At 48.4% G+C, this 12,475-nt stretch overlaps 1 protein-coding gene across 1 annotated transcript in view; it reads left to right on the forward strand.

Annotated features, from left to right (window-relative positions):
- The first annotated feature begins 10,636 nt into the window (after positions 1–10,636).
- Positions 10,637–12,475, forward strand: part of MEGF9 (multiple EGF like domains 9) — an 81,830-nt gene continuing 79,991 nt past the window's right edge. Inside the window, exon 1 of the mRNA XM_044778938.2 lies at positions 10,637–11,407. Coding sequence (XP_044634873.1) covers positions 10,819–11,407 — 589 coding nt within the window. The 5' untranslated portion in view covers positions 10,637–10,818. The remainder of the gene's footprint in view (positions 11,408–12,475) is intronic.

A 12,475-nucleotide genomic window follows, 5' to 3' on the forward strand; every position in this document is an offset into this window, starting at 1 on the left:
AGGAATGAGAGGCGTTTAACCTGGAGACCATGGACTCAAGAGACATAAGCCATAGCCTTCCTATCCTGCCTGGATCTTGCTTTCTGGATGGTACCATTCTCATCCAAGGTGGCATTTTGCTTTTCTAAAGGGTCCCAAGCAGACATTCTTTGTCTGTCCAGTCGAGAATCAGAGCACCCATAGCATCAGCAATTGTTCAGAATGTGAAGGCCAGGTAAGCCCTTCGAATCCCCACGCCTCCCCTCCCATCTTAGAGATAAGGAAGACCGGCTGGAGACGTGGCTCACCCACAACCGTGTAATAAGTTAGGGGCAGAACTAGGGCCGGAACGCACACCGCGGCTTCCCAACTCAGGGTCAGGTTCCCTTCCACTCATCCTCTCCTGAGATGCCCTCTGTTTGGGCAGGTCCCTCGAGCACCTCCGTCCTCCTAGGCCAATAACCCAGAGATGCTGCTGAGAACCCTTTGTTTCTCACAGAGGGAAGGCATTTATTGAATCATGGCGATGACAATCTGCCTGGGGACAGGACTTCACAGTTTGCAAAACACTTTCATGCCATTTATCTCACCTCCCACCAACATCTACCTTCCCACACCCCACACTTTCTGCACTTGTCAGCCTTCAAGGGCAGGGCTCTCCCACAGAGAGGCAGTTTGTGTGGTGGGCAGAGCATGGCCTCTGGGGCCCAACTGCATGAGATTGGAGCTTGCTATGAGATGTGTGGCCGTGAATGAGTTATATCACAGAGGCTAACTGTGCCTCAGTTTCCTCATGCATAAAGGGGAGATGATAATAATAGTATCTACCTCATAGCATTCTTACATGAGGATTGAATGAGTTAATTTGTGTTTATAACAGTGCCAAGAACATTGTTAGGGCTTAACACATATCAGCTGCTACCGCTACTATTATTACTGCCGTTGTTGTTGTTATTTCAGAACTCTGTTCTGACTCCAAACCTCTTGTCCTCTTTATTCCTGTTCCTCCCTTAAGACTCAGCTCAAATTCCCCTCCCCTAAGACTTCTTTGATCCTTTTCCCTCAGCAGTGTTAGATGTTCTGTATAATTTACTGCACTTATTTAAAGGCATTAATTTGCCTATTTTCTGGACTATCTCCCTGACTAAGCTGTAATCTTCATCCCCATCTTTATCCACAATACCAAGAATGGGGTCAGGTGCTTAATTGATGTTTGTTGAATGAATGAGAGATCTCATTGATTCCCCAACCTATGAATCATTCTTGATTTCTTTGTTTCCCTCACCTTACACTCAATCCAGTAGCAAGTCTGGACAGTTCCGTCTCTCAAATAGATCCTGAATCTGCCTCTCGGCCAGTCCAGGCCGCCATCTTCTCACGCCTGGACAACTCAGCCTTCTCCCTGCTTGCCATGCTCCTGCCCTTCCTCACCTGCGATCCACTTCACCCCTCCTTAAGCTCTCCCTCGACTTCTCTTTGCTTTTAGAAGAAAATCCAATCTACTTACATGGCTACAGAGCTCTGCCTGGCTGGCTCCTACCTTATCTCCCACCACGTTCTCCTTCTCTTCGTCTGTCCTGGGCTCCTTTCAGTTCCTTCCCCACCTCCTGGGAAAGGAACTTGCACTTGCTGTTCCTCCTGGTTTTTGCAGAACCAGCTCCTTCTTTTGATTTCAAGTTTAATGTTACATCCGCAAAGAGGCTTTCTCTGACTCCCACAAGGGAATGTCTCCCAGTTATTCTGTGTCACAGAGCCCTTTTAATCTCCTTTGTGGCATTTGTCATGGCCACCTTGTCTAGTGGTTAAGATCTGGCGTTCTCCCCACCGCAGCCTGAGTTTGTTTCCAGGTTAGGGAACCACACCACCCATTGTCAGTTATCATCCTGTAGTGGGTGCGTGTTGTGATGCTGAAGGCTATGCCACTGGGATTTCAAATATCAGCAGGGTCACCCATAGTGGACAGGTTTCAGCGGAGCTTCCAGACTAAGGTAGACTAGGAAGACAGACCTGGCAACCCACTTCTGAAAAAAATTGGCCATGAAAACCTTATGAACAGCAGCAGAGCATTGATATAGCACTGGGAGATGAGAGGATGGTGCAAAAAGACCAGGCAGGGTTCTGCTCTGCTGTACACAGGGTATCTAGGAGTCAGAATCCACTCGAGGGCACTAAGAACAAAGCATTTATCATAATTTGTAAGTATCTTGCTTATTTACCCATTTATTTGTTAATTGATGATCTTACTATATTGTAAGCATGATGAGTGCAAGGGTATCCTTTTTTTTATTTTTGGTCTTCTTCACTAGGGTATCTCTAGATCAGTGTTTAATATATTTATGCTGAATGAATGAATGAATGAATTCTCCTAGCAACAGAACAAGTGGACCAGGCACATATGCTCACTTCACAGATGTTACAACTGAAGCTTAGAGAGGTTGATTTTTGCGCTAGGTAACATAGGCTGGAAGCAGTGCAGCCAGGCCTACGAGATCCTGGACTTTTCCACCAGACCATTTCACCTTGAAGGGAGATGCTCTGGGCTGGGAACCCAGCTTGGCTGATTCATAGACTAATTCTCCAACATGGGACTGTATGGCAGAGATTCCAAGGTTCCTGTCTCTGAAGTAGTGCTGCCAGTATGTGGTTAAGGATTACATCCAACGCCAAATTCCAGGCTGCCTCTGAGGCGTTGCACACACTCAATAAACGCCCAAGGATTATAAGAAAAGTGCAGCAATTGTTGGAGAGAGGAAATCAGACCCCCAGGCCTGAGAGCACGCCTGATCTCCTAGGGCCCCCTTCATAGCAGTTCTAATCCAGGCCTGATGGAATGGGAAAGACATTGTTTCTGGTTCTCTGACACTCCTGTGGCCTAATTTGGAAGATTTGGCCATTCCTGAGGTCCCGACTGCTGCCTGAGAGCAGATCCTGATTATTGTCATCATTTCAAATACTGCCTTGGCCATTGATGAAAAGCTGGCAGCCGGGCACCGTTTCTGTGATTCCAGGAGGAAAGTTTCTGGCGAGGGAGCCTGGTGACATAAAGAAAGCCTTGGACCAGACGTCGGAAGGGCAGTGCTGTGGATGGGAAGGCCCTTGGGTTTCCAACCAGCAGACTGTAGCTCTCTTGCTGGCCCTCGGCTGCCTCCTCTGTAAGGAATGATGTGGGTCTGATGGTGGCCTGAGAGTCAGCAGGTATGGATCTGACCCTGGTTCTGTCACTAACGTGCAGTGAGGGACCTTGACAAGGTCCTTCCCTTCTCTGGGTCTTGGTTTATCATGTGTACAAGGTCAGGCTTGGAGGGGCTGATCCCTTGGTCCCCTTCCAGCTCTGATATTTGCTTTTTCTGTGGGTTTTGCAGGGGAACATTTGCTTCTCTAGGACTGGGTTTCCTATCATCCAGCCCTCAGAAGCCAGCATGAAATGGACAAGGCTACCCTCAAAAGAGTTCAACAAAGCGCATCGTAGTCGTAAAGGCCTGGATTTCTCAGGGGGCACCCGAGGAGTCAAGTGCCCACTCCTGCCACTCTCTCAGCCCTAGATGCTAGGTACACATTCCAATGACAGGTACCCACTCCGGTAAAGGAGGCCCTTCAAGAGGGCTGGGGTCATAGAAACAGGTTGGGGAGTTTGACTCCTCTGAGAGTCTAGAAATTCTGGGCATTGAACCCCAAAGTCATTGTACTCTTCTGGCCTTGATCCACTATGTGAGAAGACAAGGTTTAGGAAAATCAAATATGTTCCAATGTCTTTTGAGTGTTTATCAAGGGGCAGGCTTTGGCTCAACACTTCATATACATTGTTTTCTTTGGCCTTGAGCCCTGTGAGATAGATTTTATGATTCTCATTCTACAGAGGAGGAAGTTGAGACACAGAGCTAAAGTGACTTGTTTAAGATTATACAGCTAGAAAGACCAGGATTGAACCCAGCAGTCTTTACTGCTAAACTCATGTCGTTTCTAATAACAATAGCAATAAGAAATAATCACAGTTTAAGAAGTTCAGTAAGCAGTTGGGGAAATCACTCTGGACTTGAGGACTAAACAAATGGCTATGAATCCTACTTGTTCCATTTATTAGCTTGGTGACCTTGGGGAAGTCATTTGACTTCTTTTAGTGACAGTATACTGACCTACAAAGTGGAGATAAACACTCCTTTTACTTCACAGTGTGAGATTAAAAGGGATAATGTACATTGCATGTTTACCATTGATGCCTGGCATCTCATAAGTACTCAGTAAACGTTAGTCCCTGTTACTGATAGCGCTGCTGCTACTGTGATCATCTTCCCACAAGGGTCGATGCAAAGCTCAAGTGAGATGAGTGGGAAAGCTCTGAGTGTTCTGTACCTGTCAGTAATCCCCTTTATTACAATCATAGCAACCTGAGGGAAAGAGAGATTTGTGACTATCTCCAGCCCCATTCCTCCCCTCGGTGGTTCAAATTCTTTGCTCTATGGCCAACACTGATGACGAGCGAGAGTTTGACTTGGTGCCCACTGTGAATGATGTCCTTCAGTAGATCTCCAAGAACTGCAGCAAATGCTTTTCAGAGCCTATTTTTAGCATCAGAAGGACTTGGAAGCAGGATTTCAACATTTAACTTCATTGTTTGGGGAAGGTGCTTTGCAATCATGTGAGTTTCCAACTTAGGACTTTCTCCCCCTCATCATCTTAAGAAGAGATGCTACGGAGGCAGATCAAGGATGTGGTTGTCAGACACATCCCAAGATCCAAATGAGTTCTATTGTTGGTTATTCCTGATCATTGGAGTAATATGCGCTTACTGTAAAAAAAAACATTGTCAAATGCAAAAAAGTGTAAAGGAGAAAGATTTTAAATATCCATAATGCAATCATTCAGAGATGGAGATTGTTAACACTTTGGCATATTTTCTTTTGGTCTTTTATTTTATACATATATTCATATGTTGCTTTACATAATTGGGATCATAGTATAAACCGTCATGTAACCTATACTTTTAAATAAGACTTTAGTTTTTTAGAGCAGTTTTAGGTTCACAAAATTGAGAGGAAGGTACAGAGATTTACCATATACCTACCCCTTGCCCCGACACATGCACAGCCTTCCCCGTTATCAACATCCCTCACCAGAGTGGTACATTTGTTACAATTAACAAACCTACATTGACATATCTTATTCACGCAAAGCTGATAGTTTTACATTATGGTTCACCCCTGGTGGTGTACGTTCTATGAGTTGGGACAAATGTATGCTGACATGTAGCCATCATTATAATGACACTTAGAGCATTTTCACTGCCCTAAAATCCTCTGCGCTCCACCTATTCATCCTTCCTCCCCTCTCCCCAAACTCTGGCAACCACTCATCTTTCTACCGTCTCCATAGTTTTGCTTTTTCCAGAATGCCATCTAGCTGGAATCATACAGTATGTAGCCTGTTCAGATTGACTTCTTTCACTTAGTGATATGCATTTAAGTTTCTTCCATCTCTTTTCATGGCCTCATAGTTCATTTCTTTTTAGCGCTGAATAATATTCTGTTGTCTGGACGTATCACAGTTTATTTATCCATTCACCTGCTGAAGGACATCTTGGCTGCTTCCAAGTTTTGAATTATGAATTCAATTACAAATAAAGCCACTATCAACATCTGTGTGTAGGTTTTTGTGTGGACATAAGTTTGCAGCTCCTTTGGGTAAATACCAAGGAGCACAATTGCTGGATCATACGGTAAGAGTATATTTAGTTTTATAAGAAACCACTAAATTGTCTTCCAAAGTGACTGTAGCATTTTCATACTCCCACCAGCAATGAAGGAGAGTTCCTGTTGCTCCACGTCCTCACCAGCATCTGTGTTGTCAGTGTCCAGATTTTGGCCCTTCTAAGAGGCGTGTAGTGTTAACAATTTTATATTGTAAGAATTTCCTTCATGAATATCATTTTTCATAGATGTATATTGTTCCAACATAGGCAGGTCATAGAGCACAAAGTACTTAACCTATTCCTTATTGTTATTTGTGTAGATTTTTCTAATTTTCACCATTATCAATACCATTCTGATGAACATTGTTGTATATAAATCTTAATTTACATCTGATTATTTATTTCCCTTGGATATAAAAATGGATACTTAAAAGTGGAAATGATGAGTCAAAGAGTACAAACTTACTGCAAGGGTTCTAACACTTTGTTCCTCTCAACAGTGTGAGGCACTCCCTCGGCAGCAACAAGTATTACCAGTTTTTTAAAATTCTTGCCAATTCAATGGGTTAAAAAAATGGTAATGCATTGTCTCACTTTGCAAACCTTTGATTACTCAAGTTGAATGGACAGTATTTCACGTTTCCTAGCCATCTGTATTTCTCTTTCTGTGAGTTGTCTGTGAGTGTCCTTTGCTGGGCAGACTTTGTTAATAGTAGCCCCAATAATCCAAAAATTGTCCTCAGAAGCTGCCAAACAATCTAGCCACAGCCAATAGGAGGCCAGGCTCCGGCAGGATTAGAGATTGTCCATGTCAGCATTGCTGTTTCAATGAAACCAGAAAGGGGAAAGTTTCCGTGTTTTATTGGAATCTGGGCGATGAGGTTATTTTGCTGAGCCACATCGAATATATGATTATGCCTTTTTTTCTTTGCTTACTCCCAAGGCTTCTCTTTCCTTAAAGTCTGCTCTAGTAGGAGGGCTCAATTTGGCGTGCATGTGTCCTTTCTCTCAGTACGTGTTCACTGACCTCCTGCTACGTGCAAGGCACAGTGGCCACATTAACAGACGGTGGTCTAGAGATCAGCTTTGGAGGTGGGCAGATCTTGGGCAAGTCCTTAACCTCTCAGAGGCTCAGTTTCCTTTTCTTTCAAGTAAGGGTGATAGCCCTACCTTTGGGGCATAAATGTGTTATGAATGCAAAACTCCTGGAACAGTGTCTGCCATATCATAAGACTCCTCTTAGCTCAACGAACAATTCTTGAGTGTATCTGACACTGTGCTAGGTGCTGAGTATACAAACAGCACTCAGACAGGGCCCTTGACAGTGTCTCCATTGCCTACAGGAGGAAGTTCAGGCTGCTTACCCACTCTGACAAGGCCCTCTTTGACCCCTGCTGATCTGTGGCCCCTCATGAAGTCCTGTGGCCCCAGGTGTCATGGGTGGGTTGCCAGCTCTCTTTAGTGCCCTGGGCCTTAGCTGCAGTGCTGGAGCAACAGGAGAAGTGTCAGTCAACATTCTATGACACAGAGAGTCACAGCTATCAGTTTTATTTTCTCTTTTCTTCTTTAACATTATATCATAAGCATTTTCCCTTTATAGCACAGTTGGTGAGGGTGACAGCTAGAGCCAGCCAGCCTCACTTTGATTTCTGGCTCTAACACTTAGTAAGTGACCTTGGGCAAGTTGCTTAACCTCTCTGTGCCCTAGTTTCCTTATCAGTAAAATAGGGATAATTATAGCACCTACTTCCTGGGGTTCTTCTTAGGATTAAACAAAATATTTCATGTGTAGCTCTTAGTATAATGTCTAGCACACAGTAAGAATTCAATGATTTATTATTAATATTTGCCATATCGTCTTCATAGCCATCCTTACACTAATTTTATATAATTAAATGGAACAGATATACCTTTCTCTGATGTTGGATACTTAAGGTGTTTCTGATTTTTAAACACAAAGTAAAATATTATTCCTAAGAAATTTTTTAAAAAGTCATCTGTGGTTTAGAGATGACGGCAGAGCAAGAAATTTAAGACTTACAGGTTGATTAAATCAACATGAATATACTTAAATTACCTTTCAAAGAAATCCAACATTTTCTACATCTATTACAGGGTAGTTAACCTATCCTGGAAGCCCGGGCATGGGTGATCCCTGTCTGAGGCAGGGAGCTGGCTTGGATCACTTCAGCAAGGTCTTCTAGTCTCTCTCTGTGATTCTCAGGCAAAGAAGCCGCATCAGCCTTTCTCCCCTACTGCCAGAGAATCTCTGATATAGCACAGCTTAGGGCCAACCCAGCATTTTTCAGCTGTCACTTGGGGATATCTGGTAGGGCAACTGTCAAGCTGTGTCATCTGATGGGGAAATTATGGGACAGAGGTTTCTGCTGCGGTCCTTCAGCCAACAAGGCTCAAGGTCAGCACTGGTATAAATCAAATACGAATCTATATAGATCCAGCAACTTCTGTGTGCCAGGCTCTGTAAAAACATTCTCTTCAATGCTTAGCCCAACTAAGGGAGACAGAATCTATTGGTCCCATTTCATAGATGAGGAAACTGAGGCTCAGAGAGGTGAAAGGTTTCTTCCAAGGTCACAGAGCTGGCAAAGTCAAGACTCAGATCTGTCTGACTCTAAAGATACAAGCTCTTCCCATGGCACCACAGGATCTCTTTTTCAGTTTAATTCAACTTAACCAGCAAGGACTAGCACTCACATGTCATCCCTGCTAGGCACTGAGAACAGAGAGAACAGCCTGATGGGAGAGGCAGACACACAAGTTGCAAGTTCTAGTATTACCGCTGATGCACGTCTGTGAGAAGCATTAAAGCCATGTGGGCCATTCCATTTATCCTGTTGTATATATTTCTGAAAGCCATCCTTAATCCTTTTAGGAAGAGGCAGGGGAGAGCTAGACTGATAGATCAGGGTTGTAATCAATGAATAAACAAAGGGCAGTGGGAAAACGGGGAGGGAGGGATTCATTCCCACTCAGAGGTCCAGCAACGTCTCAGAGGATATGGTATTTTGGTTGGGGTTTGAGGGCTAGGAAGAATCAGCAAGAGAATATGGGGAAAGGGCATGGCCTGTCCACCCACTTCCCCAAGAGAAGTAAAAACAGAATCTTGATTTGCGCTTGCTAAATACTGGTCTGAAACCAGAACACCCCCCCCACACACACACCCCTCTCCTTTTGTCCCTCACCTTACATACACAGACAGACCTACCAAGACATACCCATAGATATTCACGAATGCAAAAACAGACAGAAAATATACATAAAACACACCAGCACACATGCAGATACTTAAAACACATAATCTACAAAAATCGCTATTGCTGGGGCCAGCCTGGTGCTGGAACAGTTAAGTTTGCATGCTCTGCTTCGCAGCCCAGGGTTTGCTGGTTCAGATCCCGGTGGCGGACCTATGCACCACTTATCAAGCTATGCTGTGGCAGGCATCCCACATATAAAATAGATGAAGCTGGGTACAGATGTTAGCTCAGGGCTAATCTTCCTCAAAAAAAAATTGATATTGCTCCCATACTCATAAGCTCACACAAATACCTATAATGCTTCTACACACAGACTCACAAAGATGTTTATGCTTTCATTCACAAGTACATACACATCCTCTCCCCACCCACTACTTGTGCAGGTAAATAAATGCATTTTTTCATTAACATTTATGCAGGTTCACACGCAAATCTCATCCTGCTGTTCTTTTCGGAGGCCAGTGACTAAAGGGAAGCCATGCACAAAGGCAAGCATCACGTAGGGAGGGCCAGGAATGGGTTGGCATTGGTATGGGATTAAGCCCTGTCAGATGATGAACCCGCCCCGCCTGGCTCCCCCTGGAAACCGCTGAGGCGAGGCTGCTGCGCCTGAGCAAGCTCTGGATCCTGGGTGGATGGTGCGAGGCTGCGCGCTGGAATTCCAGCTTCACAAGGGTTTAGTGTCACCCAGGGTCAAGCACTGCTGTCAGACCCACCCCAATCCCTGCAACAGGCAGGCGGCTCTGGGATCACAGTAGGGCTGTGGCGTGGGGCTTGTCCTAACACTGTACACTGAGAGTAGTTAGCATTAATGAGGGTTTACTAAGGGCCAGGCACTGGGTTAAGTCCTCTCAGCACATAATTCTCACAACAGCTCTGTGAGAGGGGGATGGGGGTGGGTTAGGTGTGTAGCATCCCCATTTTAGAGGTGAGAATTGTGCTTAGACCACAAAACCACTGGCAGGAGACATGAAGCTGAGGTTCCACTCGTCTGATCCTATTTTCACCGGGGTTTCGGGTGAAGTGTGCCTGTTAGCCTGTCTCCCCAACGGAGGAAGGTGGTATCTTCCGCTCCTGACGGGTCTCTAGGCCCCCTGTCCTGCCTGACACAGCGCCTGGCCCACAGCAGGTGCCTGGGGAGGGCGTAGCTCTCGGTTCAGCGAGGGCCTCAGTTTCCCCATCTCTGAAATGGGAACGGCAGCACAGACCTCACAGGGCCCAGGCCAGGCACCTTCGGGCAGCAGAGACAATGCTGAGCTCTCCATCCACGCTGCTGCAGCCCTCGCCCATCGCGGGGCTTCCAGCCCGGTCCCCACCCGAGCCGGGGTGCGGCGCCGGCGCCCCATTGTTCAAGAGGGCGGGGAAACTCCAAAGAGAGGACTCCCCGCCCCGGGTCGCGCTCGCCGCCCAATGGAGCAGAGGACTTGGCCCGGCCTCTGCCGCGCGGGGTGCGTCCTTTGTCTGCTCCGTGGCGCCCGATGCCCGAGGCCCGCGCCCCGATCCTCCGGCAGACAAAGCCGGGACTTCTGCGAGCCGGACCGGCAGGAGAGGAGATAGCACCACCCTCCTCCAGCCTTAGCACCGCCTCCTCCCCTCGGCGCCCTCTGATTGGTCCTTGGGGCTACAAAGAGGCCGGGAAGTGGGTGGGTCACGTGGGCTAGCGTGGCCTCCTATTGGCCGGCCGAGGCTGCCAATCGGGGAGGGCGGGCTGCCGCGCACGGCCCGGTCGCTCACTCCGCGCTGGGGCCCGCCCGCGGGGCCGGCCGCCTGTCAGAGGGAGGTGGGGATGGTGCGCCCGGTGGTGGCGGCGGCTGTGGCGGCTTCCCTGGTCCGAGGGCAGGGAGGAGAAGATGACTGACCGACCGACTGCCTGAATGAATGAATGGCGGAGCCGAGCGCGCCATGAGGAGCCTGCCGAGCCTGGGCGGCCTCGCCCTGTTGTGCTGCGCCGCCGCCGCCGCCGCCGCCTCAGCAGCCTCGGCGGGGAATGTCACCGGTGGCGGCGGGGCCGCGGGGCAGGTGGACGCGTCGCCGGGCCCGGGGCTGGGGGGCGAGCCCAGTCACCCTTTCTCTAAGGCGACGGCTCCCACGACGCCGGCCCCGAGGACCGGACCCCCGCGCGCCACCGTCCATCGACCCCTGGCTGCGTCCTCTTCAGCCCCGTCCCCGGAGACCACCCCTCCTCGGGCCACGGCCGGACCCGCGCCGACCACCCTCTGGACGACCGCTGGCCCGGCGCCGACCACTCCTCCGGCGGTGGAACGCCTTCCGACTACCCCTCGGGCGCCGACCAGACCCGCGCCGACCACCCTCTCAACGACCACTGGCCCGGCGCCGACCACCCCGGTAGCGACCACCGATCTGGCGCCCAGCCCTCCGCTGACCCCGACCCGCCTTCCCCCCGGCCGCCGCGCCAGCGTCCCGCCCGCCCCACCTGTCACCGAGGCCCCCTCCTCGCCTCCCCCAGGTAAGTCCCGGCGCCGCCTCGCCCGCAGGACCCTCCCCAGCGGCTGCGCATCCTTTCCCCGGCCCCCGGCCCTAGGGTCGGGCACCTGGCTGGAAGGGATCATTTCTTGCCCCAAAGGCTACCCAGATTTCGACTCCCGAGGGGAGGTCCAAGCTCCGGCTAGGCTGCCCTCGCGCCCCCCACGCATCTGGGAAGTCCTTTGTCCCCCCCTGGGCTGGGCTTCCTCGGGAGGGGGCGGCTGCCGTGCCGAAGGCATCTCCCCTCCCTGCCAGACAGCGCTTTCTGGCCTTTGTCGGAGCCCCGGAATGGGCGCAAACTTTTGGGTTCGGTTCGCTCGCCCTGCCTCTCCGTCTGGGTTATTTGGGGAAGTTTGAGAGCCAGCACAATACCTCCTCCGATGGGTCCAAAGCTGAGTACAAGGGATTCCTCCCAAAGCTCCAATTTCCTTGTTCATTTCTCCTTGTATATATAAATATCAGATGTGCGTGTGACAGGTGGAAGAGAGATTGAGAGGATTTTGTGTACAGGCAGTAGTACAGATCATTTAAGGCAAAAAAGAAAAGGCAAGACGTTGTAATCCATGTTTTGCCTGCAAATCAGTGGATTCAGTAGGTCATTTGGGACAGGTGTGTATCTAGGTTGAGCACGTTTATAAATTAGGTTAAATCCCCTCCTTGGACCATTTTTTTTTCCTTCCTCAATTACAAGGTCAATGTGTTTGGACAAATACACAATTTAAGCAGGGATGTCTGTTTTTTTTTTCTCCCTTAAGCTAGAACGCTCAATTTTTCTAATACTGATAAATGCCAGTTTCTGTTTGAGTCCACATAGAAAACAAGGCTGGTCTTTCCTGCTGATTGACGTCTTCAAGCCAAGTTAGAGGCAACTCCTGTTCTTTCCCCGTTTCCATCTAGAGTGGGCCTGAGCTAAACAAATAAAACCTACCTCATCAAGACGGTAGACAAGAGTTTCTGAATTCCTTTGCTTTGAGTGGGGGTGGAGATTTGTTCAAACCATTTATCTGGCTGTACTTACGTTAACGGATCTCTGACCTAATTCTTAGGTTCA

Source organism: Equus asinus, chromosome 10 (assembly GCF_041296235.1).
Source record: "Equus asinus isolate D_3611 breed Donkey chromosome 10, EquAss-T2T_v2, whole genome shotgun sequence".
NCBI lineage: Eukaryota > Metazoa > Chordata > Mammalia > Perissodactyla > Equidae > Equus > Equus asinus.